The sequence below is a fragment of the Myotis daubentonii genome, chromosome 2, assembly GCF_963259705.1.
Source record: "Myotis daubentonii chromosome 2, mMyoDau2.1, whole genome shotgun sequence".
Lineage (NCBI taxonomy): Eukaryota > Metazoa > Chordata > Mammalia > Chiroptera > Vespertilionidae > Myotis > Myotis daubentonii.
Window position 1 is genome coordinate 113,754,089 of NC_081841.1, and position 27,831 is coordinate 113,781,919.

The following is a 27,831-nucleotide window of genomic DNA, read 5'->3' on the forward strand; positions in this document are numbered from 1 at the left end:
CATCACTCCCTTCTAATTTTCTTAATAACAGTTTTTCTCCAGCTTACTTTTTTTTGGTAAAATACAGTATATAATATGTATATCATACAAAATATATGCCAGTTGACTGTTATCAGTAAGGCTTCTGGTCAACAGTAGGTTATTAGTTAAGTTTTGGGGGAGTCAAAGGTTATATGTGTATTTTCAACTGCCTGGGGATCAGTGCCCCAACCCTGCATGTTCCCTTAAGGGTCAACTGAATTTCCAAATTAAACCACAAGCATGCTTCTCTCATTCCCACCAGCTGCAGCATAGTCACTGGACTTGCAATTATTTTTATTTTGAAGAGAGGAATACTTGCTGATGTTTAAAAAAGGAGAATTTAAAACAAATACAATTTCTGCCTTTACAATGTGAACTCATATGCCTTTCTAAACAAACAATACCTAGAGAATGATGAGCATGAATACACAATGTTTGCCCACAAAGAGCTCCCTGCCTGGTAGAGAGATGGACAAGTAAACAATGTGGTGAAAGACTTGATAACTGATCATTGATGAGCATAATTTATGATGGGAGTACAGAGAATAAGCACCTAACCTTGTTTGGGAATGTCTAGAATGACTAAAGGAACTGATGGGAAGGAAGGCAAGTTGGATCAGCCCAAAAACCTTCCTGGGTACCCACCCAGGGCCTGATGGAGATGTCATGCCTTGGTCCCCCAGCAGCTTGTCACACTGACCTTTATTGGTTTACTTGTTCATTCTCCCCCACAAACTGGTAAGCTTCTTTAAGGCAGAAACTGTGTTGTCATTGTTATCCATAGTGCCTATCTAGTAGGAGCAGATGCATAAGAACCATCTGATAAGTGAAGATGTGAAAGTTTCTAGGATGATAAGAATACTCCTTCTCTAAGATGGACTAATGTTTAGAGACAGTATTTTATGTCAGCTATTGTCAACTGGTGTGCCACAACATTTTAAAAATATGCAATAACTGACTATTTAGTCAGGGACACCTACCTCTTTTCCTTTAGATTGTCAAATAAAAAAATGACAACAGCCAACACAATAGCTATCTGGTGTGAATTAATCAAAATTATATCCTTTTTTATCAGATAAGCAAAAAATATATTTTTGGTGTGCCACAGAATTTTAGTAATTAATTATGTCTGCCATGAGATAAAGAAAAGTTGAAAATCACTGTTTTATATGTATGCCATAATATATTAAAAATCTCTACCACTTAGTGTTTTAAATGCCAATACCAAACACAAGATGCAAAAACAGGGTCAGGCACTCTTGAGAGATGCAAAAACAAACAAGATACAATCACTGCTCTCCATAAATTTACAGCTTAATCCCCACCTATATCTTCCTGACTTAGAATATGTTTCATTTGCTTAAATTTCGGAATTCCACAAAATAGTCCTTTTGAATAAAGAGCTCCATTTCTTTTTATTTCCTTAAGAAAAAAACATTTTGTTTAAAAAAGAAGTGCTTTCTTTTTTAAAATTTTTTATTGATTGATTTTAGAGAAAGAGAAGGAGAGAGAAAACAACATAGATTTGTTGTTCCACTTCTGCTATATTCACTGGTTGATTCTTGTATGTGCCTTGACCAGGGATCAATCTGAAACATTGGCATATCTAGATGATGTCTAAGCAACTGTTACCAGGCCGGGGGGGGCGGGGGGGAGAAAAAAGAAAAGAAAAGAAAAGAAAAGAAAGAAAAGAGAAAAGGGGAAGAGAAGAGAAGAGAAAAGAAGAGAAGAGAAGAGAAGAGAAGAGAAGAGAAGAGAAGAGAAGAGAAGAGAAGAGAAGAGAAGAGAAGAGAAAGAAGAGAAGAGAAGAGAAGAGAAAAACCTTGATCAAGTTTCAAGTTAATAAAAAAGGTAAGTTTTCTCAAAATAGTTACATATTTCCCTTTGTGTTAGGACTGCAAAGAAATTTAAATGGAGGGAATTGAGAATTTATATTTTTAGAGATATTCCTGGATTTCATTGTAGTTTTTCCCCATTAGCCTTCTTTAGCATTTTTCTTATAGGTAATGTATAGCAATATATAGATATTTATAGTAATATAATTGTTCATTCTTTCCTATATACTGCAGTATCACTTGATATTTGCTACTATTCAGAAAAAATGCTTCTATGCATATCCTCTCTAAAATAACAGCAAAGTATCTTCAAGATTCTATATTTAATGCCAGTCATTCCAAGATGCTTAATTTAAAATCATTATCTATAGCATATTGGACTTTAAAAACATTCCACTTTGAAAACAAGATGGGTTAAGATAATTCAAAGAACCCACATGCAGTGAATCCTGCTATGAGGTTTGCAGGGGAAAATGAGCCAGAAGACATGTAGGTACAGTATTCTTTATTATAAACAATCAAAATGGTACAGCTGTGCATTTGAAGAATAGTTGAAACATACATATTATAATTAAAAACATGACTTAAATAGAAGTAGTGTTTTTTTGTTGTGTTTTACATTAATTTGAGCTCATCCTTAACATACGCCAGGATCACCTAATTTTGAATGCTGTTAAAATACAAAATTTGGAATGCATGTTATATTTTGCTGTAATTACTAAATATACATAACAAATATTCAGGGCCCATTAAAAATTAAGCAAGTGCTTAAAGTCTAGCAAGTGATTTTTATAAAATGCTTGTGTTTTTGTTATGGGGTATTCAGTTCCTTAGAAGACAACATAAAAGGAATTTAAATGTTACATTGTATTCCAACTTTTCCAGACTTATACGGAGTGTAAACAAAATAAAACATACAGTCAATGTGTTGAACAGTGACATTGTTATAGTTCCAAAGCACAGGCAGATATTATTATTATTTTTTTAGTTATCTTCTTTATTATTACAACTGAAAATAAAGCACACTTATTTGGTATAGGACTTCAATGTTTTTAAATGTGTCAAATTCTTCACTCTGCATGCTTTTATGGTTGCAATGTACCCCTCAATAAAACAAGTGAAGTAGATGTGACTTCTGATAGTCTGACATTTTGAATCTAGCTTAATATCTATTAAAATATCACCTAACACTTTTCACATCTCAATTTTTTAACAAGAAAAAAAAACACCAAAAAACAAAACAAAACAAAATAGGCTTGAACAACAGGATAAACTTCTGTCTTGTGATATAGAGAATGTTATTATTCTTTATGTATAAACCTTTTTCATGGCAATGTTGAACATGCTTAGCATCAACTGATGCATTTACTGGCTTAGCATGTCCACTTTGCTACTTATCCTATAAAAGAATGCTATTACTTTTTTTGTATTGTCTACTTCAAGGAATGAATGCAATGAACACATTTGTAATCCTATATAATAAAAGCCTAATATGCTAAGTGTCCACTCAACTGGTTAGCTTCTCAACCAATCAAAGTGTAATATGCTAATGATATGCTAAGGCTGCTCAACTACTTGCTGTGATGTGCACTGACCACCAGGGGGTAGATGCTCTGATCGGTAGGTAAGCTTGCTGCTGGGGTCCAGCTGATTGGGACTGAGCTAAACGGGCCCCGATTGTGCACCAGTGGGGTCCCTAAGCTTGGCCTATGTCCTCTTGCAATCCGGGACCCCTCAGGGGATGTTGGAGAGCTGGTTTCGGCCCGATCCCACAGGCCATGCTGAGGGACCCCACTAGTGCACAAATTTGTGCACTGCGCCGCTAATTCTAAAATAAAATACTACATTATAGCTTTTGGCAACTTCTCCAGCAAAAAAATTTTAAAGAATGATTAAAATGTGTCTATGTTACAATAACTGAAGGGTTCACTTCTCATCAATTCTAAATTCTCTGAATTTCACACATATCCTAATAAAGGCTTTTAGGGAGACATGACTGATGATGTTTATGTACCATTTTAATTATTTATTTTCAAATAAATAATTTAGGTTCACTGGAATATTTTGTCCTAGTTTCCAAAAGTTGTATACAAATCCAAGTTTTTTAAATGTCATTTGTAAATAATCAGTTCTAATTCTGTAAAGGTATAAGATTATCAGAGGATAATTTTTTAAATATATTTTTGTTGATTTCATAGAGGAAGGGAGAGGGAGAGATAGAAACATCAATGATGAGAGAGAATCATTGATTGGTTGCCTCCTGCACATCACCTACTGGGGATTGAGTCTGCAACCAGGGCATGTGCCCTTGACTGGACTCGAACCTGGGACCATTCAGTCTGAAGGCTAACACTCTATCCACTGAGCCAAACTGGCTAGGGCTCAGAGGATAATTTTGATCAAGAAAGCTATGTTTGACAGAGAAACCAAGATGGCAGCATAGGTAAACACAAGAAATTGCTGCCTCGCACAACCACTTCAAAAATACAACTAAAAGACAAAATGGACATCATCCAGAACCACAGGAAGGCTGACTGAGTGGAAATTCTACAACTATAAGGAAAGAGAAAAGCACACTGAGACTCAGAGGAGGTGCGGAAGTAAAGTGCAGAGGTACAGAGGCGCACGTGGAAAGGGCTGGCAACTGAGGAGGCAGTTGTCTTTTTCAATCGGGAGGGAATCACAAACTCCAGATGGCCCTGGACTCCAGTTCCAGGTGAGTCTCTGGGGACCCAAAATCATACGGGGAGAAACTGGACTGTCTGGCAGCGGGCGGAACAAGAGGGCGACTTCCTTTCAGTGGTGCTTGCAGCGATTACCGCGGGACACTGTGACCCGGGACCTCTTAGGGCAGGACTGAGGATAAGCCATAGCTGTTTTCTCCACCCTGTTGATTCCCTGAGACCCCGCCCCACCCAAGCTGTGGCAGAGGCTTTTGCGTATGAATGACCTGGCCCTTTGCAATCTAAAATTACCTAACAAACTGCAGCTGGGTCAGAAAGACCCAGAACATCCAAAAGAAGGCCCAAAGCCCCACAGCAGCCTGCATTGTTTCACAGCTGGGCCTCATCTAGGCACCTCCAAACCCCAAACAAAGAAGAGGAATCTGAAGATCTCTTCATAGCTCCTGCTGGGTAGCCTAAGGCAGACATTAAATTTAGCACCTCCTTAGAAATCCAAGTGCCAGTGTGCCCAGTAGTCAGAGTGGGACCATCCAGATTACGACTCCTCATATCCATAAGGGACACACTCCAGGGGCAGACTCAGTGAGCACCAAAGCCCCACTGAAGCAAGCCTTGCCCCATAAGGGTGTCTCCAGCACAGAAGTTCTCCCACCGTAGATGCAGCTGATTCTCACAGCCAATTGGCCTGGAGGTCAATTCCTCCCAGTGATACCAACAACAATCAAGGCTTAAGTACAACAAGACTGTGCACAAAGCCCACAAAAGGGTGGACCAAGAGTGGCCACCGCAGGTAATTGGGGAGGCTGAGCCACTGGGCCCTATAGGACACCTAGCACAGAAAGCCACTCTAACAACACAGGGAAGCAGCCAAAATTTAGAAACAAAGAAACAGGCCACAAATGAGAGAAATGGAGGAACGCAAACTACTGGATATAGAGTTCAAAACCACGGTCATAAGGTTTTTCAAGAATTTTCTAGAAACCGCTGATAAATTTACTGAGACCCTCAATAAGTCCAGTGAGACCCTCGAGGATATGAAAAAGGACAAACTAGAAATTAAGCATACACTGACTGAAATAAAGAATATTATACAGAGATCCAACAGCAGACTAGAGGATCGCAAGACTCAAGTCAAAGATTTGAAGTACGAAGAAGTAAAAAACACCCAACCGTAAAAGCAAAAACAAAAAATAACCCAAAAATATGAAGATAGTGTAAGGAGCCTCTGGGACAACTTCAAGAGTACCAACATCTGAATTATGGGGGTGTCAGAAGAAGAGAGAGAGCAAGATATTGAAAACCTATTTGAAGAAATAATGACAGAAAACTTCCCTTACCTGGTGAAAGAAATAGACTTACAAGTCCAGGAAGCACAGAAAACCCCAAACAAAAGGAATGCAAAGAGGACCACACCAAGACACATCATAATTAAAATGCCAAGAGCAAAAGACAAAAAGAAAATCTTAAAAGCAGCAAGAGAAAAACAATTAGTTACCTACAAGGAAGTACCCATACGATTGACAGCTGGTTACTCAACAGAAACTATGCAGGCCAGAAGAGAGTGGCAAGAAATATTCAAAGTGATGAATAGCAAGAAGCTACAACCAAGATTACTTTACCCAGCAAAGCTATCATTCAGAATTGAAGGTCAGATAAAGAGCTTCACAGATAAGGAAAAGCTAAAGGAGTTCATCACCACCAAACCGGTATTATATGAAATGCTGAAAGGTATTCTTTAAGAAGGGAAAGAAGAAGAAAAAGGTAAAGATACAAATTATGAACAACAAATACATATCTATCAACAAGTAAATCTAAAAATCAAGTGAATAAATAATCTGATGAACAGAATAAACTGGGTAATATAATAGAATCAGGGGCATAGAAAGGGAGTGGACTGACTAGTCTCGGGGCCTGGGGGGAAAGGGGTGTGCGGGTGTTGGAAGAGACTTGACAAAAATTGTACACCTATGGATGAGGACAGTGGGTGTGGGTAAGGGCAGAGGGTGGGGTGGGAACCTGGTGGAGAGGAGCTATGAGTGGAAAAAGAGGAACAACTGTAATAATGTGAACAATAAAGGTTTATTTTTTAAAAAAAGAAAGAAAGCTATGTTTGATCTCTGGATCAAAAACCACGTGGTGTACTTGCTGTTCTCTCATGGAATGATACGCATATGAGAAAGATTCACCAACCATATTAATGCCGTTTCCAGGGAAAAGGGGAGATGGAAAATTATTAGAAAATAGAAGGAACAGGAGGAGAAAACCTACTGTTTTAGGCAGAAGAAAAATAGCATTTACCCAAGGAAGCCTTCATACATTACCTAAATGATCAGAAGAGAAGGGAAATGATTCAAAAGAGATAATTAAGAAACCAATACATTTTTTAAGCTAAGGGAGATGGTATGTTCTGTTTTGTTTTGCAAGTTCTGGATTATGAGGATGTCTACACAAACAGATATAATATTAGACTCTCAACCCAAGGGCTGGGCTGTCTCTTGTTTACATTTGATTCTACAGCACCTAACATTGTACCTGGCACATACAGGTGCACAATACATAGTTGATGAACAATGAACTACACTAAATGGGTTACCTAGTCTTCATGTAAAATGTAATATTTATTTTCTACTGTATATATGAAAGTTTCTATTATATAACACTAGTCATAAGAGGTGACAGTAGTAACTCACTCATCTTTTTCACATCATTTCTACCTTGAATATAATTTAATGAGAAATAACTACTGTGTTCACTAAGCTACAAAGAGTTGAGATAGAATGTATAAATGAAGAAAACTCTTGGATTACTGAAGTACCATCTGTTACAAGCATAATTGCCTTCTTAAATTATACATTTTTAACAGGGTGTAATATATTTTTTCAAGCAATGCAGTGTTTAGTGGGTGGGACTTATATTTACACTAGGGGCCCGGTGCACGAAATTCGTGCACTGGGTGTGTGTGTGTGGGGGGGAGAGTGTCCCTCAGCCCAGCCTGCCCCCTCTCACATACTGGGAGCCCTCAGGCGTTGACCCCCATCACCCTCCAAGCGCAGGATCGGCCCCTTGCCCAGGCCTGACACCTCTGACAGAGGTGTCAGGCCTGGGCAGGGGACCCTCATTTCCCCCCATCACTGGTTCTGCCCCCAGGCCAGGCCTGATGCCTCTGGCCCAGGCATCAGGCCTGGGCAGGGGACCCCCACACCCCTCCGATTGCTGGCTCTGCCCCTTGCTCAGGCCTGATGCCTCAGCCAGAGGCGTAGACCCCCATCACCCTCCGATCGCCTGATTGACCCCTTGCCCAGGCCTGACGCCTCCGCCAGAGGTGTCAGGCTTGGACAGGGGACCCCCATCTCCCCCCCGATCACTGGCTCTGACCTCTGCCCAGGCCTGAGGCCTCTGGCCCAGGAATCATGCCTGGGCAGGGGACCCCCATCTCCCTCTGATTGCTTGCTCCACCCCCCGCCCAAGCCTGATGCCTCTGACCCAGGCTTCAGGCCTGGGCAAGGGGCCATCATATCCCCCCAATCCCCGGCTCAGCCCCCCGCCCAGGCCTGATGCCTCGGCCAGAGGAGTTGACCCTCATCACCCTCTGATCACCAATCACCGGATCGGACCCTTGACCAGGCCTGAGGCCTCCGGCAGAGGTGTCAGGCCTGGGCAGGGGACCCCCAGCTCCCCGCGGTTGCAGGCTCCGCCCCTGCCCAGGCCTAACGCCTCTGGCTGAGGCGTCCGGCTCGGGCAGCAGGGACCCGCAGCTGCAGCTGCTCCGCGATCATGGGCTCCGCTTTAGGCCCAGGCAAGGGACCCCTAGCTCCCAGGACTTCCAGCTTCGACCGTGTCCAGCTCCCATCGCTGGCTCCACCCCTACTTCCTGCTATCACTGGCCAGGGCGGCAAAGGCGCCTGATTCTCCGATCATGGCTGGGGGGCAGGGCAAAGGCGGCCCCAGGGCCGCCTTTGCCCTGCCCCCCAGCTCTTAGCTACCCCCTGGGTTTCTGATCACTGTCAGTGGCAGGGGGCTTCTTCCTGCTTTCCCTTTCACCTCCCTGCATTGTGCCTACATATGCAAATTAACCACCATCTTGTTGGCAGTTAACTGCCAATCATAGTTGGCAGTTAATTTGCATATAGCCCTGATTAGCCAATGAAAAGGGTATCGTCGTACACCAATTACCATTTTTCTCTTTTATTAGTGTAGATATATAAGAGTACCTAGAAATGTGGGGGATTTTCCTCTTTATTATCCAAGGGTAAATAAGAACAGGTTTTTAATATTGTGTGTTTTTTAAATGTCCTATTATTCAATACTACTGTTCCCCAGAAATTGTAGAGATTATGAAATTATTATCACTTTACTTGGGAAGTTATTTCCAGGTGTGAGAATTTAGCTTTATAAGAGCCTACCAGATTTGACCAGTAGATAATTTATTCAATAGAGACACTAAGTTAAATAACTCATAAATTGATCTCAGTAATGTGTCTTGATTTTCTCAAAAATCTTCACCATTGTTTTAGTAACCTATAAATAATTAATATTTGCCAACAAGTGAGGTAAATAAGGCAAAAGGAGGGCCGTCACCCAGAGACTTTTAATGTGGGAATGTGAGAAGGTGTGAGTAAACATATGATGCTTTTGTCCAATCCTCCTGTTATTACCTGCTTCTTCTTCATACAGGACCTACACACATGATCTTAGAGCTCCCTGTGCAGACTCAAAAGTCTACAGGACTGCCTGCATGAACAGCCAGCAAAACATGAGCCTCATTTCCTATGTGGAAAGCAGGAATCTCCTTGGGTGATTCTGGGACTAAGTTCTGGTCTTACAGTTTGGGAATATAGTTCATTTCATGCTATTTTCATATTTATCTTGCCATATTAGACTCATTGCTTTTTTACAGTCGTAGAGTATGAGGGAACATGACTTCAGCTTCACAGTTTCTTTTCCAATCACAGTTTAAATTTGTTTAAAATGAACCCTTAATATGAGCACAATTGTCCAGGTATAAATATTTCAACTTCAGAAATAAAGTTTATGTGTCTTATCTTACATAATTGATTATATAAACTTGATATTTTTTCTTGCCAATAGCACTAAAAGTGAAATCATTTAAATTAAATGAGTTTGATTGCTACATTTTGTCTAAAAGCGTTATTTACTCTAGTGCTGCTAGTACCCGACTTTTGCTATATAAACAGTTTTAGTATTTTTCTGGTAGGCCACACAACCTGCCTTATATTGACATGGCTGACTAAAGCTGCCTTTTATTCTGCCAACACCCTTTAAATACTATTGACAGAGTTGCCTTTCTTTGTTTCCTCCCACAAGTAAAGCTGCTGCTTCTTACATCATAGGCGCAAAAAAAAACCCCTGCTTTTCTAATGGCATCAGCTTAACTAGAAAGCAGAAAACAAATGGTGATAAAATAGATGAACAGTATATATTATATGTATTTACACATATACTTAGACACTTTAGTTGCAAATCTGAAATGATATAAGCCACTGCCTGCAACAATATCTGTTCTATAGAAATGGGGATTAAGACCTAACTATTAAGACACTGAAGAAATCGGGTTATGTGGAGAGCCCATTTGAGTCAGAACTTTGTCCAACCACTGCAGTGGCCCATGAAGATGAATCTCAATCCAGCAAGGGGTGCTCGTGACATCCTGGCGATGGTACTCAGCTCCCCAACCCTGAAAAGCAAGAGTGGAGCCAAGAGTGATTCTGTCAGACTTTGCAGTCAGCCTCCAAAGGCACAAGACAGAGCTCAGTGGACACCTAACCAACACAACAGAGTAGCTCTCGAGACCTGAGAGAACATAAACTATACCTTCCTGTAAGTACAGGATAAGTTTTGCATCAACCAGACATAAGATGATTCCAAATCAATGCTTTTCTTTGGGTTCACAACTAAATGCATGAACCTAGAAATGGTTGGGCTCTAGTCATGTCAAAAACCCTGGCAAATCATTTTCTCTCCATAAGGGAAGAAACTTGAACTTATGTTCACCCCCTTAAGGCTGAAGACACTGTTTTGCACAAAATGGTAACTGAAGACCAATGATGGATCTGGAACTTATAAAGAAAGAACTAGAGGATGCTCTTGATTTTTCAGGATTGATTAACAAAGCTTATTCTTCCTGTTTCTCTGGCTCACTTTTGGCAATTTCCTATTTATTACCATTCATAGGAGAGGCAGCAAATCTTATCTAATAAAAGAGAAACATGGTAATTAGCATACAACCGCTACCCTTCCCATTGGCTAATCAGAGTGATATGCAAATTAACTGCCAGCCAAGATGGCGGCCGGCAGCCAGGCAGCTTAAAGCGAATATGAGGCTTGCTTGCTTCAGTGACGGAGGACTCCAACGTTCCCCTCCTGCCGCTGCCAGCCTCTGAGCTGCAACTCTAAGTAACTATGTTACAAATATAGAAGCTAAACAAAACCCCAGAAACCTGCTTTAGTCTGCCCGGCTTCAGCAGGATCGCAACATTGTTTCAAATACAGAAGGTAAACAAAGGCCAGAAACCTGCTTTCAGCAGCGGAAGCCTAAGAGCTGGAGCCAAGCCTCAAAGCTAAAGCTGGCCCAGAATAAAAAAAAGAAAAAAAGGAGCAGTTGGGAGCTTCAGTCACCCGCCAGCCTGAAAACAGCCCTCAGCCCCTCACCCAGACTGGCCAGGAACCCCAGTGGGGACCCCCACCCTGGTCCAGGACACCCTTCAGGGCAAACCAGCCGGCCCCACCTGTGCACCAGGTCTCTATCCTATATAGTAAAAGGGTAATGTGCCTCCCAGCACCAGGATCAACGGAGCCACGAGGCCTCCCGGCACTGGGATCAGCATGACAGGGGGCAACGACCAAACCCCCTGATCGCCCTGCAGCTCTGTGTGTGACAGGGGGCGGGGCCACAACCTCCCTATCTGCCCTGCTCTGTGCCTGATAGGGGGAGCTCCCCAACCCCCTGATTGCCCTGTGGCTCTGGGTGTGACAGGGTGTGGTGTCCCAACCCCCTGATCGGCCCTGCTCTGTGTGTGACAGGATAGAGCCATAACCTTCCCATCGGCCCTGCCCTGAGTGTGAGAGTGGCAGCACCCCAACCCCCTGATTGGCCCTGCTCTGTGGGTGATAGAGGGTGGTGCCCCAACCCCCCCTCCACGGGCCCTGCTCTGTGTGTGATGGGGTAGAACCATAACCTCCCCATCAGCCCTGCCCTGAGTGTGACAGTGGCGGCGCCCCAACCCCCTGATGGGCCCTGCTCTGTGTGTGACAGGGTAAGGAGCCTCAACCCCCCTGATGGGCCCTGCTCTGTGTATGACAGGGGGCAGCGCCCCAACCCCCTAATTGGCCCTGCTCTGTGCGTGACAGCGGGTGGCACCGCAACCTCCACATGGACCCTGCCTTGAGTGTGACAGGGGGCGGTGCCCCAACCCCCCAATCAGCCCTACCCTGAGCATGACTGAGGGTGGTATGGCAACCTCCCAATCCGCCCTGCTCTGTGCATGACAGGGGGCGGCACCCCAACTCCCTAATCGGCCCTTCTCTGAGCCCGACCAGGGGCTGCACCTAGGGATTGGGCCTGCCCTCTGCCACCCGGGAGCAGGCCTATGCCAGCAGGTCATTATCTCCCGACGGGTCCCAGTCTGCGAGAGGGCACAGGCTGGGCTGAGGGACCCTCCCTCCCCCCCAAATGCACAAATTTTTGTGCACCGGGCCTCTAGTAAGTAAATAAATAGACAAGTAAATAAATAAGTTTGTATATTTTTCTCTGTATGAAAAGTTATTTTTAAAATGACAGATTCAGTTAAGCAAATTAGTTTTGTTATTGGGAACACTGATTCTCTGTAGAGTTATTTAAAAGTTGGATTTCAGGAGTTGGGAATTGGGATCCAAGTCCAAGTATATAGGATTTAAACCTTCTCTCAGATGTATGTAGTAGAGCTAAAAAAGACAACCAACCAGGGGTCATCCATCTGAAATTGTAATTGGCTCACCAATCCAGGACAAAGTTAGAAATCACAACTCAAGCATAAGTCGCCTTTTCCTAACACTACTACAAAGATGTTTGACATTAAGGCTTGGGCTGAGTATGTTGTGGAATGGGCTGCAAAGGATCCATATGGCTTCCTTACAACAGTTATTTTTGCCCTTACTCCATTGTTTCTAGCAAGTGCTGTACTGTCCTGGAAATTGGCCAAGATGATTGAGGCCTGGGGAAAGGAGCAAAAGAAAACACAAAAATGCCAAGAAAATATTGCAAAAGCTAAACAACTGAAAAAGGACTGAAGGAATGAACAGGCTCCTCAACCAGAGGAAACTCATTTGAGAAATTATGCAGCTTTGGAAGGACCCTGTAGGGTTTCTTTTCTGGATTTATGATAGTATTTAATAAACAAAGCATGAGCATATGGAAGATGTTAGTTCTGACCACTACTGTAGCAACTTTTGGGCTTCTGCATAGAAGTTTATTGACAGTTATTGTAAATTGGCATTTATTATGCTAAAAATCCTTTATAACTGACTTAGTCACTTTCCATTTTGCAGCTTAAAACATCCTGTGGAGAAAAAAATAACTTTGGATTATGAACTCTATTCAAATACTGGCTCAAAAGGGGTCCTATTCCGGACAAAGGAAACTAAGAATGTAAAAATGAGAACTGTCCTGAGGTGAAAAGTGTGCTTTGGCTTAAAAAGAGATACAGCATATTAATTACATCTTTTATCATTATTGCTTATGTCTTAGAATCATTTCTGGCTTTCTCAAAGCAAAATATTAATCAGTGAGTACTTCACTTTCTACATTTTTCTCATTCTAGCCTTTGAGAGACTGATAATTATCAGACATTCTGCCTTTTTAAAAATCTAATTTTATAAAAAATTCTCTCGATTGTATAGAGTACCAGCTACTAACAATTTTGTACTTATGGACACTGCCATTTACTTGGATATGACTTGTTGAATAGAGAAACACTGTGATTTAAAGCTTGCAGTAAAAATGCCAACCCTCATAGTACTTTGGAACCAGTTTATTCTTATTCGTGCTAAGAAGAAATATGAAGTAGTTAAAATGTCTTATCTGATAATTTGCTGATAATATAAATAATACTTTTAATTTTTATTCCATTTTTTGAACTCATGTAGTGATGTCCTATAATTTCTGATCGAATAAGCTCACAATGAAAATTAAAAATTCAATTTTTTCCTAAGGAACTCTAAAAGAGTAAGTCATATTTCATAAATGGTAAAGAAAGGCTTAACATTTGGAAAATTTTTGTTTGGTATAATAATTGGGTGAAAAAGATAAATTATATCAAAATGAGAATGTGTTGTAATCCTATATAATAAAAGCCTAATATGCTAAATGTCCAGTCGTCCGGTCGTCTGTTCAACCAATCAAAGCATAATATGCTAATGATATGCTAAGGCTGCTCAAACCGCTCGCTATGACATGCACTGACCACCAGGGGCAGATGCTTCAACCAGTAGGTTAGCTTGCTGCTGGGGTCCAGCCAATCGGAACTGAGCGAGGAGCAGGCCTAAGCCATCAGTTGGACATCCCCTGAGGGCTCCCAGACTGCGAGAGGGTGCAGGCTGGGCTGCAGGACTCCCCCCACCACGCCCCCTCCCCCCCGAGTGCACGTATTTCATGCACCGGGCCTCTAGTTAGAAATAAAAAGCTAAAGGATATTTCCTTCAGTTAAATATAATTGGAACTTTTTACTATGAAACATGGCTTTTATAAATGCATGGTCCAATAATTTTACTCACTGTCAGTATTTAATAGCTCATTAATATTTTCAGCATCTCTGGTAATTAATTCTAAATTACAGAAATTATCAGCTTTAATTTAAAAATGAAAGTAGATACTGATATAAAATTGGTACGTTTTTATTTTTAAAACAAAGTTGGATTTCAAACACCATGCTGTGTGATTACACTTTACATTTGTGGCTAGAAACTTCAAGTGGACCTTTGATGCCACTTGGAAATCATAGCATTCTCTCCCAGACCATTCACTCTCTCATTTCTCCTACTTTTCCACCTACTCCTCCAGCCTGCTTACAACAGATTTTCTTTTTTCCTATTTTAATGAGAGAAATGAAGCAATCAGAAGAGAATTTCCACAGCACTGCACCCACAGACTTGACCTTTCTACCTTTTACTATAGATTATCTGTGTTTCCAAATAAGCCATCTATTTGTGCATAAGACTCACTCACCTCTGGGGACAGCATTGCAGAAACTCTCCCCATTCTTTCCTTTTTCTTTCCATCAGATCATTCCCATCAATGTACAAACATGCTGAAATGTCTTTCATCTTCAAAATACTTCTCTTGGCAATACAACCATCACAGATTACTGTCCTACGTCTTTGACTCCCTTTGTAGCAAAACCCCTCAAAAACAGGCATCTGCACTGGCTGTCTCAATTCCTCTTCTTCCACTCTTTTAAATCCATTCTAATCAACATTTCACCCAAGCCTTCAACAATATTGTTCTTATCAAGATCAAAAAGACCTTCATATTGCTCAAATTAATGATCAGCTTTCAGTCTTTGTGTCACATGGGCAGTATTTGCTTTAGTTCATCCCCTCTCCTCCTCAATGTATTTTCTTTTTTGGCTTAGGAAGAACCTTCCTTTCTTGGTTTTACTACTATTTTGGTGGTGGCACATTCTCAGTTTTCTTTGCTGGTTCTTTCTCTTTTCCACTATCTTTTCTTTTTTTAAAAAAATCTTTATTGTCTGTCTCCTTAGGTAATGCATATATGCATATATGATCTTTGTTTAATCTCTTCCCGCTCCCTTCTCTCTGAAAATCGTCAGTTTGTTCCATTTCCATGCTGCTGATTCTATTTTATTCACCAGTTTATTCTGTTCATTAAATTTATTATTCATTTATTTTTACTTTTAGATTAAATTGTTGATAGGTATGTATTTGTTGCCATGTTGTTGTTCATATTTTATTTATCTTTTTCCTTTTCTTCTTCTTCCTCTTCTTAAAGAATGCCCTTCAACATTTCATATAATGCTGGTTTGGTGGTGATGAACTCCTTTAGCTTTTTCTTGTCTGTGAAGCTCTTTCTCTGACCTTCAATTCTAAATGATAGCTTTTCTAGATAAAGAAATCTTGGTTTTAGGTCCTTGCTATTCATCACTTTCAATATTTCTTGCCACTATCTTCTGACTTGCATAGTTTCTGTTGAGAAATCAGCTCATAGTCCTATGGGCATTCCCTTGTAGGTAACTAACTGCTTTTCTCTTGCTGCTTTTAAGATTCTGTCTTTGTCTTTAGCCCTTGGCATTTTAATTATGATGTGTCTTGGTGTGGTCCTCTTGGGGTTCCTCTTGTTTGGGACTCTCTGTGCTTCCTAGGCTTATGTGTCTATTTCTTTCACAGGTAGGGAAAGTTTTCTGCCATTATTTCTTCAAATAGGTTTTTAATATCTTGCTTTCTCTCTTCATCTGGCACCCCCATAATGTTGTCCCAGAGGCTCCTTACACTATCTTCATATTTTTGGATTCTTTTTTCTTTTTGCTCTTCTGATTGGGTGGTTTTTGCTTCCTCATATTTCAAATCATTGATTTGATTTTGAGAATCCTCTACTCTACTGTTGAATCCCTGTATATTATTCTTTATTTCAGTTAGTGTATGATTAATTTCTGACTGGTCCTTTCCATTTTTTGGAGGTTTCTAGAAGGTTCTTGAGTAACTTTATAACTGCGGTTTTGAACTCTATATCCAGTAGTTTGCTTTCTTCCACTTCTTTCATTTGTGACATGTTTCTTTGTCTCTGCATTTTGGCTGCTTCCCTGTGTTTGTTTCTATGTATTGGGTAGAGCTGCTATGTCTCCTTGAGTTGGTAGAGAGCCCTTGTGTAGTAGGTGTCCTATAGGGCCCAGTGGCTCAGTCTCCCTAATCACCTGAGTTGGAAACTCTAGGTGCACCCCTTTGTGGGCTGTGAGCACAGTCTTGTTGTAGTTGAGACTTTATTGCTATTGGTGTCACTGGGAGGAAATGACCTCCAGGCCAATTGGCTGTGAGAACCAGCTGTGACTACAGTGGGAGAGCTGCTGTGCAGGAGACACCCCTATGGAGCAGGACTTGCTTCAGTGGGGCTTTGGTGCTTACTGAGTCTGCTCATTGAGTGTGTTGTTTATAGATGTGTAGGGTTGTAATCTTGTATAGGCTGACACTGACCACTGGGTACACTGGCTCTTGGGTCTCCAGGGAAGTGCAAAGTCAGCCACTGCCTGGGGCTACCCAGCAGTCGCTACAGAGAGATCTGCAGATGCCTCCTCTTTGTATCAGGTTTGGAAGTGCCCAGATAAGGCCCAGCTATGAAGCAAGGCAGGCTGGTGCTGGTGCCAGGTCTTAGGCCTTTTATTGATAAGTTTGGGACTCCTGACCCAGCTGCAGCTTGTTTGAGACACTTTAGCCTGAGCAAGGACAGGCCATTCATATGCAAAATACACACACACAGCTTGGGTGGAGTTATAAATTGGATGAGGCGGGACCTTAGGGAATCACCAGGGCAGAGCAAACAGAAATGGTTGCCAGTCAGCCCTGTGACCTGGGAGGTTCCAGCATAGGAACAATAATCCCTGTGAGCACCTCTGTCTGGGAGAATGCCACCCTGAGTTTCTGCCATGATGCCAGACAATCCAGTTCCTCCTTGTATGTGTGTGTCCCCCAGAACCTTGCCCTGGTTCTGGAGCTCAGAGGAATCAGGATCTTGTAAGTTCAGTTTGTGGTGCTGGCCTTTTAAGAGGCACAGATGGGTCTCCAGCAGCCTCTGTGTCACTGAGCCCCAATCCACACTGGTTTTTACAACCTGTAATTCTTACTGACCACAGGGATTTCTTTTCCCAGCTCTGGGACCCTGGGGCTGGGGATCTGGTGTGGTTCTGGGACCCCTTGCTCCTCCTGGCAGCCTCCACAGAGATGATCTCCCTCCCGATTAAAAAAGCGGCACACCTGGGTGCCGGACCAGCCCATTCCACGCCTCTGCACCTCCTACCAGTCTCAGTGTGCTTTCTTATTTACTTCTCTAGTTGTAGGACTTCCATTCAGCCAGCTTTCTGGTGGTTCTGGATGATGGTTGTTCTGTTTTAGCTGTAATTTTGATGTGGTTGTGGGAGGTGACGAGTACAGGCATTTACCTACACTGCCATCATCCCCCTGTCTCCATTCTCCACTATCTTTTAAAGTTGAAATGTCCCAGGACTCCATCCTGGAACCCCTTATCTTCTCTGTTTAAACTCAAGCTGTTGGTGATATCATCCAGGCTCATGGAGTTCAATGCTGTCCATAACCTGATAATTTCTAAATTTACATTCTCAATTCAGCTTTCTCTCTCCAAGTGCAGACTAACTTGTACATCCAACTGCCTACTCAGTACTTCACTGAACGTGTGACAAACACCTCAAAGTTATTCTCACTAAAACTGAACTCTTTGTCTTGTATCCAAACCTGAGCCACCTGCATCTTCTCCATCTTGATTAAAGAAAACTTCATCTAACTCCCCTCTTTTTCTCATACCCCACATCAAGTCAGCCTTCACATTTAGATCTGTCCACTTCTCACAACTTCTATTAGAACTCTCCTACTGGGAGCAACCATCACCTCTCATCTGAATATTGCTGTAGCCTCCTAACTGGTCTCCCTACTTCCAACCCTGCCTGCATCCACACAACAGCCAGAATGATCCTTTAAAAGCCTAAGTCAGATCATGAAAATCTTCTGCTCAAATCCCTGCAATGGCTCCCCTTCTCTTTAGAGTAAAAGCCAAAACCCTTGCACTGACTTATAAAGCACTGATCTGATTCCCTGTTACAGTTCTGATCTCACATCACCCTCACTCATTATGCCCCAGTCTCCTTGCTACTACAAATTCCTAGCCATGCTCTTGCTTCTTGTAGTTGAGCCTGCCATTCCCTGTGTGTCGACTGCTCTTACCCCAGATATCCTTATGGCTATCTTTCTTGTGTCATTCAAGTCTTTGCTCATGTTTCACCTCTTCAATGAGGCTTCCCCTGACCACCTCGTTAAAACCTACAATCTACCTCTTCCCCAGCACTCCAATTTCGTTTGCTCTGCATTTTTCTTTACATTCAAATTCTTTATTATAGCTGTTGTTTATTGTGTTTCTCTTTCCTATTATATTGATTTTATAAAGGCAGAGATCTTTGCATAATCATTGATGTATTCCAGTTCCTAGAATGGTGCCTAACCTGGCACATGATAGGTGCTCAAAAATATTTGTTGACTGATGAAATGAGCCCTAGAATTAGTAAGAATTAGAGCTGAAAGAGTCCTTAAAGATGATCTAGTCTATCATCCCCCAATAATAGCCACTAGTGTTTAGTCATCTATAATTTATTTCATTGGTATTTTTTAAAATCTAGTAATGTTTTAATCAATCCAATATATCCAAATTTTATCATATCAATATATAATCAGTATGAAATTAGTAATGAAATATTTTATGTTCTTTTAATTTGTACTGTCTCCCCCCTCCCCAGTTTTATTGAGATATAATTGATACATAACATTGTATCAGTTTTCAGTATACAACATAACGATTTGGTATATGCATATATTGCGAAATGATTACCACGATAAGTTTAGTTAAGATCCATCACCTCCCATTGTTACACATTTCTTTAATGTGATGAGAGCTTTTAAATTTCTTTTAAACTGATCATCTGTAGTTATATTTGCTAAGAATTTTTTTAAAGTCCCTGAAATATTAGGGACTTTGTTTTCATTGAATTGTGCAGCTTTATGATTTAAATGTTGTATATCTATTAAATACATCTGGTTGATTTTTGGAAAATCAGATTTCTATGCAAGTATATATTATAGTGAAATAATTACCTCTGAGATATTGGTATTTCATCCTAATTTTAAAAACAAAGACCTGGAAAAATAACCATACAATTCAAATGATTGTTCATTAATGGCAATTTAATCCCCTCTGTTGAGTCTAAAGCATCAGAAACTGGAAAAAATTTCCAGATATTAGTTAATTGTTTTACAATGTAAAAATGCTTTTTACAGCTTACCAGCAAAACTGAATAAAACTGCTTTGTCATCACAAAAGAGAAATAGTTTCAAGAAGTCGTTTTTAAATTGTATTTGTATTCTTGATTTTTTAAAATTACTAAAATTAAAAATACAATAAAAACATAATTTGAGTACAGAAAAACTGGACAATTATTTTTCATGGTAATTTTAAAAGACTAATAAATTTTACTTGAAAAACATCTAGAACAAGACATACTGATTGTTTGGATGGATATATATATATATATATATATATATATATATATATATATATATATATACACACACACACTGGAGGCCCGGTGCACAAAAATTTGTGCACTCGGGGGGGGGGGGGGGTGTCCCTCAGCCCGGCCTGCACCCTCTCACAATCTGGGACCCTCGGTTAGGGACCCTAGGCCTGGCCTGAGGGCTTTCCTTCCCCTGACTGCAAGGCAGCTGGCCCCATCCTCACTGCTGCCACTGCTTGCCATCTGTGCAGTGCTGACCCCCTCCCCTGCCACCAGTGGCCTCCCTCTGCAGGTGACAGGCTGGGGTGCGATGGCTTGGCTGGCCTGGGCCTCCCTCTTTCTTTGCTGGGGGGCAGGGTTAGGGTTACTCCCCTAACCGCTGGCCTGCCTACCTGATGGCCCCTAACCACTTGCCTCCTACGTGATCACCCCTAACCGCTGGTCTGCCTATATGGTCACCCCTAACCACTCTGCTTGCCTGCCTGATTGTCCCTAACTGCTTGCTTGGGGGCGGGGCCAGCCCAGCGAGGGGCTGTCTGCTACCTGATCTCCCCTAACCACTGGCCTGCCTACCTGATCACCCCTAATTGTTGGTCTGCCTACCTGATCACCCCTAACTGCTTGCATGGGGGTGGGGCCAACCTGGCAAGGGGCCGTCTGCCTACTTGATCTCCTCTAACTGCTGGTCAGACTACCTGATCACCCCTAACCACTGCCTGCCTACTTGATCACCCCTAACCACTGGTCTGCCTACCTGATCACCACTAACTACTCTGCCGGCCTCATTGCCCCTAACCACTTGCTGGGGGTGGGGCCAGCCCAGTGAGGGGCCATCTGCTTACCTGATCGCCCCTAACAGCTGGCCTGCCTACCTTATCACCCTAAACCACTCTGCATGCCTGCTTGATTGCCCCTAACCACTTGATTGGGGGCGGGGCCAGCCCATGAAGGGCCATGGTGGTCTGGTCTCTGGTCATTTCAGTTGTGACACCTCTGGCCTTTTATTATATAGAATATTACCTCCTCCATTTTCCTGTATGCTAAGAGTTAGAGGAGTCTCTAATTTCATTCAGGCAAATTCGTCAACATTTATTAAGTTACTAGAGGCCGGTGCACAAAATTTGTGCCCGCAGCCCAGCCTGCACCCTCTCCAATCCAGGACCACTGGTCCCTAATTGCTCACCTGCCTGCCTGGCTGGTCACCCCTAACTGCTGCCCCTGCCAGTCTGATCGCCCCTCACTGCCTCTGCATGCCAGCCTGGTTACCTCTAACTGCCCCTTGCTGCCAGCCAGGTTGCCCCCAACTGCCCCTCCTGTGGGCCTGGTTTCCCCTCACGCCCCCCCCACCCCCGCTGGCCTGGTTGCCCCACGTAGCCTGCTGTTCAGTTGTTTGATCATCCCTCACTAACCCCCCTGCTGGCCTGGCCCCACCTGGCAGCCTGCTTGTTCAGTTGTTTGGTCGTCCTTCACTAACCCCCCTGCTGGCCTGGTCGTAGGCAGCCATCTTGTGAGGGCATGAGGGTTAATTTGCATATCACCTCTTTATTATATAGGATAATCATGCTTGGCAATTTGAGGGTTGGAAAAATCTCTATAGCCTTGCATCTTATAAAAATATTATTGTCACTTTATCTTCTGCATTAAAAATCAGATAACTACTTAAAGTTGTTTTTTTCTCCAAAAGTGTTATGCTTAAGAATTTTCTTATAATTGCTAAACAAGAGAGATCATACTCATAGAAATAAACTTCCCAAAAAACCCCCTGCTGTCTACTAGAACTGGCTATGTAACTGCCACATCAACCAAAGAATGCCTTTTTTGTTTTTCAGTTTCCATCTTCAATGTGGAAGCAAGCACTCCTTACCTTAACAAAACTCATCCGGATAGTGCACATCTTAGTTAACTCATAGACTACTTCAAATCCATGGTGAACTGACTGAGCAAGTAGCTGAGCAAAGAGCTGGTTGCTGAAGATCTTGAGGCTACAACCACTGGGGATCTTGCAGACAGTGGCTGGGTGGAAACCGTGCTGATAGTTGCAGTTCCGGCTCTGGACAAAGATGCTGCTGTCGCTCACACACTCAGCATAGACCTCTCCCCCGACATAATATAAATGCACACCTATGAGGCAAAAACAGTCTTCAAATACCTGCACCATCTTTAGCTTAGCTGTACCACCATTCTCTTCTCATTGACCTTTGTAACCTGAAGAAATATGACTATCTACTGTGAAGTTACTTTTCATATTACCAATCACAGCTTAGTAAAATATGTGACCTAATTGCCAACTTGTTTTAATTCTAATTTGTGCTTTTTCCATGAGTTCATTTAAAATAAAAGTGGATTGCAACCCATGTTTACCATCACTGCACAGAACAAGTAAATCAGCTCTCTCCATCATTTTCTCAATCTCACATTCATTCACTCTAAAAGTAAGATCACACAGCTGGTATGGCTCAGAGGTTGAGTGTTGACTCATGAACCAGAAGGTCACGGTTTGATTACTGGTCAGGGCACATGCCTGAGTTGCAGGCTTGATCCCCAGTAGGGGATGTGTGGGAGGCAGCTGATCGATAATGTTTCTCTCTTATTGATGTTTCTATCTCTCTATCCCTTTCACTTCTTCTCTCTCTTAAAATCAATAAAAATATTTTTTAAAAAATAAATAAAAGTAAGCTCATAATATTTAATACAAAATGAATACTTAAGGCAGAAAATATCAAATAGCCCTTCTAGTACATATATAAGTAAAAAAAAAATTAAAACTGGACACGGTAATATGAAAAATATTACTTAAGTGTATACACTAAACCCACTTCAGAGGAAACAATAAATGAAGTTTAAATTTTATTTTTACCAACAATTATAAATCCATTTCTCTTAATAAATACTTCAAAGAGACCTAATTCAACTTCTAATATAGATCATAGAAATAATGCCTATTTGTTACTTATAAACAAATAAATTCTTGCCACATTTTCAGATATAGACAATCAAAATGTAGTTTATGTTACTTACTCTCATATTCTTGGAATTAAAAGGCACTGCTCACACTAGTTTTTACTCCAAATTAAGTTTGTGTTATTTCCCTTCAAATTTCTGGTTTTGAAATTCAACATAAATATGTAGCAAGTGACTGGGGTTAGATAAAATGAAGAAAGTCTAGTCTGTGGATATTAAATACCAGAACAACTTTTTTCCAACCTTTTAATGGAAATAAAATTCTCTACCACTACTACATGATTGTAAACTTAATCATCCTGCAGTTACAAGATATTCCTAGAAATGAACCAGAATATACTTACAGTGATATATTTTAGGTTGCCTCAAACAAAATTTTAAAATAGAATTTATAGTGCTTCAGGGGTTCTCAGACCCAAATTTGCGTAACTTTGCATTTAGGAAACATTACTCAGATAGCTGCTGAATTTCTTTGTCAGGTTCTAAGTAGCAATTGAGGGCCTTTATATGTGAATACCTCCCAACATATCTATTGTCTCCGTTTCCCATCTTCTTTACCTTAATACAATTTTAGAAAATAATGGTTTTCAGGATTATGTATTCTAACCATATCACTCTGAAGAAACTGATCCAGGGTCACACAGATAAAGCACAGCTGTTGATATTCAGGCTAAGGTTCCCCTCTCCCTACCCAGATCAGATGGCTCCTCTCTTCTCTCAGCCTTCCTCTCCCTTTTCTTTCTCATATTCATTATTCATTCTCCCAGAATGGCTTGGGGTCTGACACCCATGACCCAGGCCTTGAGGTGTAGGCAGAAGTATGTTCCTAACTAGCTAGGACAGTGGTCGGCAAACTTATTAGTCAATAGAGCCAAATATCAACAGTACAACGACTGAAATTTATTTTGAGAGCCAAATTTGTTAAACTTAAACTATATAGGTAGGTACATTGTTATTAACTTAATTATGGTACTCCTAAGCTGGCCTTTGCTAAAAACGTCCTCAAGGAGAGAAACCAAGATAGCGGCATAGGTAAACACAGGAAATTGCTGCCTCGCACAACCACTTCAAAAATACAACTAAAAGACAAAATGGACATCATCCAGAACCACGGGAAGGCTGGCTGAGTGGAAATTCTACAACTAGAAAAAAAGAGAAAAGCACACTGAGACTCAGAGGAGGTGCGGAAGTAAAGTGCAGAGGTACAGAGGCGCACATGGAAAGGGCTGGCAACTGAGGAGGTGGTTGTCTTTTTCAATCAGGAGGGAGTCTCAAGGTCCCAACTGCTCTGAACTCCAGTTCCAGGTGAGTCTCTGGAGACCCAGACTCATATGGGGAGAAACTGGGCTGTCTGGTGTCAGTTGGAACTCAAGGGCGGCTTTCTCTCAGAGGTGCTTGCAGCAATTACTGGGGGACACTGAGACCCAGGATCTCTTAGGGCAGGACTGAGGAGCAGCCAGAGCTGTTTGCTCCGCCCTGTTGATTCCCTGAGACCCCGCCCCACCCAAGCTGTGTGCAGAGGTTTTTGCATATGAATGACCTGGCCCTTTGCAATCTACAATTACCTAACAAACTGCAGCGGGGTCAGAGAGACCCAGAACATCCAAAAGAAGGCCCAAGGCCCCATAGCAGCTTGCATTGCTTCACAGCTGGGCCTCATCTGGGCACCTGAAAATCCCAAACAAAGAAGAGGAATCTGCAGATCTCTCCATAGCTCCTGCTGGGTAGCCTCAGGCAGAGGCTAAATTAGCACCTCCTTAGAGATCCAAGAGCCAGGGTACCCAGTGGTCAGAGTGGGACCATCCAGATTACAACTCCTCAGATCCATAAGGGACACACTCAGGGGGCAGACTCAGTGAGCACCAAAGCCCCACTGAAGCAAGTCTTGCCCCATAAAGGCGTCTCCAGCACAGAAGTTCTCCCACTGCAGACATAGCTGATTCTCACAGCCAATTGGCCTGGAGGTCAATTCCTCCCAGTGATACCTACAATAATCAAGGCTTAACTACAACAAGACTGTGCACAAAGCCCATAAAGGGGTGCACCAAGAGTGTCCACCGCAGGTAATTGGGGAGGCTGAGCCACTAGGCCCTATAGGACACCTAGCACACAAAGCCACTCTATCAACACAGGGAAGCATAAAAAAATGCAGAGACAAAGAAATAGGTCACAAATGACAGAAATGGAGGAAAGCAAACTACTGGATATAGAGTTCAAAACCAAACTTAAAAGGTTTTTCAAGAATTTTCTAGAAACCGCCGATAAATTTAGTGAGACCCTCAAGAAATCTAGTGAGACCCTCAAGGATATGAAAAAGGACCAACTAGAAATTAAGCATACACTGACTGAAATAAAGAATATTATACAGAGTTCCAACAGCAGACTAGAGGATTTCAAGAATCAAGTCAAAGATTTGAAATACGAAGAAGCAAAAATCACCCAACCAGAAAAACAAACAGAAAAAAGAATCCAAAAATATGAAGATAGTGTAAGGAGCCTCTGGGACAACTTCAAGAGTACCAACATCCAAATTATGGGGGTGCCAGAAGAAGAGAGAGCAAGATATTGAAAACCTATTTGAAGAAATAATGACAGAAAACTTCCCCACCTGGTGAAAGAAATAGACTTACAAGTCCAGGAAGTGCAGAGAACCCCAAACAAAAGGAATGCAAAGAGGACCACACCAAGACACATCATAATTAAAATGCCAAGAGCAAAAGACAAAGAGAGAATCTTTTTTTTTTATTGCTTAAAGTATTACAAAGGGTATTACATATGTATCCATTTTATCCCCCCGCCCTAGACAGTCCCCTAGCCTCCCCTATCACCCAGTGTCTTATGTCCATTGGTTATGCTTATATGCATGCATACAAGTCCAAAGAGAGAATATTAAAAGCAGCAAGAGAAAAACAGTCAGTTACCTACAAGGGAGTACCCATATGACTGTTAGCTGATTTCTCAACAGAAACTTTGCAGGCCAGAAGGGAGTGGCAAGAAATATTCAAAGTGATGAATAGCAAGAACCTACAACCTAGATTACTTTACCCAGCAAAGCTCTCATTCAGAATTGAAGGTCAGATAAAGAGCTTCACAGATAAGAAAAAGTTAAAGGAGTTCATTACCACCAAACCAGTATTATATGAAATGCTGAAAGGTATTCTTTAAGAAGAGGAAGAAGAAGAAAAAGGTAAAGATACAAATTATGAACAACAAATACATATCTATCAACAAGTGAATCTAAAAGTCAAGTGAATAAATAATCTGATGAACAGAATAAACTGGTGAATATAATAGAATCAGGGGCATAGAAAAGGAGTGGACTGACTAGTCTCAGGGGCTGGGAGGAAAGGGTGTGGGGCGTGCGGGAAGAGACTGGACAAAAATTGTACATCTATGGATGAGGACAGTGGGCGGGGGTAAGGGCAGAGGGTGGGGTGGGAACCGGGTGGATGGGAGCTATGAGTGGGAAAAGAGGAACAACTGTAATAATCTGAACAATAAAGATTTAATTTAAAAACAAACAAACAAACAAAAAAGTCCTCAATCTGAGGGGTTGACCTCAGCAAATGTACCTCCACTTCTAACACCACTTCTTCAAAATAGACTTTCCCAGGCTGAGAACTGACTTCTGCGCATGGGCCACGAAGTTTCAATCACACTATACAAGCATGCCCGCATGTGGTATTTTGTGGAAAAGCCACATTCAAGGGGCCAAAGAGCCACATATGGCTCGTGAGCCTCGGTTTGCCAACCACTGGGCTAGGACATAGTTACTTGGTTGGACTGACATGTTGGAGATTACGAAAGGACACTGCCAAACCCTGACTTTCTTGAACAACCCTGTGAACTCCAGGTGGCAGGCCTGCCTCTGGGGTGCTTGTGGTGTTTCAAAAGAGAAAGAAAGTTAGTGAGAGAGGTGTTAGGTAGGAAGTTAGACATGAGCAGCTGAGGTGGGGCCTGCCCTGTGGTCCTGAACAGGGGTCAGACCACATTGCCTTCAGATCATTTCTCTATGGGTGGCCCAGCATCCAGTAGAACACCAGTGGGCAGGTTTGGAACCAGTGGGTTCTTAGTGCAAGCTCAGAAGAAAATGACATAACCTCAATGTGACCTTACTAGGGTCCTGGACCAATTATAATAAAACTAGAGGCCTGTTGCACAAAGATTTGTGCACTGGCGGGGTGGGGGTGGTGTCCCTCAGCCTGACCTGTGCCCTCTCACAGTCTGGGACCCCTCAGAGATAACCACCTCCTGGCTTAGGCCCACTCCCTGGGTGGCAGATGGCAAGCCTGATCCTGCGGTGCCTGCCCCACTGCCCTGGGTCACACAGGGCAGGCCCAATCCCGGGGTTAGGGTGGGCAGCAGATGGTGCTGCCCTGCCCTGCCTGCCTGCAGTTTGCAAATATAACGGCCATCTTTGTTGGGTTAATTTGCATACTCTTCTGATTGGTGATGGGAGTAGCGAAGGTATGGTCAATTACAATCTTTGTCTTTTATTGGTGTAGATTGGCATTATGGTTTTGGACCCCAACCCCCAATACATTTTTCTGTATGCATTATGGGCAAGGGAATGCGCAGAAAAAATATAGTTATGTAACTCTTTTTTGTCAATCATCCCCGAATGCAAATGAAAGTCTCCACCCAGAAAATCCCTTATTTAAACCATATAACCCAGGAGTTCGGGGTCATGGTCTCTCTTGAGTGGCCCATTACTCATTTTTCTTCAATACAACCCACTTTGCTTTACTCTCCTTTTTGTTGACCTTAAAATCTTTTCTGCATTGACAAGAAGAACTGGGGTCCCAGCCGATAACCCTAATCAGTAACATCTTTTTGGCACCACAACTCGGATTTCACAAACTGTAAGTCCTCTGGCCACGAGGCTGGAGAAAAGACTACTTTACTCTTTCTTCTTGTCCAGGATTGGAAGAGCAAGGCAGTAATTCTAGTTAAAAGGGGATAACTAAGAACCTGGAATCCCAGCAACAACACAGAGTGGTGCCTGGTACGTGGTGCCTTGTTGTGTTGTATTTT

At 42.1% G+C, this 27,831-nt stretch overlaps 3 protein-coding genes across 7 annotated transcripts in view; 2 read left to right on the top strand and 1 right to left on the bottom strand.

The window, feature by feature from the left end:
* Positions 1–21,769, top strand: part of RFXAP (regulatory factor X associated protein) — a 79,987-nt gene extending 58,218 nt beyond the window's left edge. The window contains exon 4 of the mRNA XM_059684319.1: positions 21,666–21,769. Coding sequence (XP_059540302.1) covers positions 21,666–21,705 — 40 coding nt within the window. The 3' untranslated portion in view covers positions 21,706–21,769. The remainder of the gene's footprint in view (positions 1–21,665) is intronic.
* The window catches only part of SMAD9 (SMAD family member 9), a 111,129-nt gene continuing 85,644 nt past the window's right edge, over positions 2,347–27,831 (bottom strand). For 3 of the 5 annotated variants that reach the window (XM_059684317.1, XM_059684316.1, XM_059684313.1), the window contains 2 exons: positions 21,701–21,957; positions 8,761–10,235 (listed from right to left, as the gene is read on the bottom strand). In XM_059684317.1, coding sequence (XP_059540300.1) covers positions 10,092–10,235; positions 21,701–21,957 — 401 coding nt within the window. In that variant the 3' untranslated portion in view covers positions 8,761–10,091. Of the gene's footprint in view, positions 2,527–8,760; positions 10,236–14,374; positions 14,622–21,700; positions 21,958–27,831 lie in introns of those variants that run through there. The other 2 variants (XM_059684315.1, XM_059684314.1) reach the window with 2 other exon arrangements.
* On the top strand, positions 12,275–12,991 carry LOC132226300 (small integral membrane protein 15-like). The gene has a single exon (XM_059681063.1). The coding sequence runs from the start codon at positions 12,602–12,604 to the stop codon at positions 12,824–12,826; it is 225 nt and encodes a 74-aa protein (XP_059537046.1). The 5' UTR covers positions 12,275–12,601; the 3' UTR covers positions 12,827–12,991.

Excerpts from the sequence above, each read along its gene's own strand:
- LOC132226300 (XM_059681063.1), top strand. The coding sequence starts at position 12,602 with ATGTTTGACATTAAGGCTTGGGCTGAGTATGTTGTGGAATGGGCTGCA.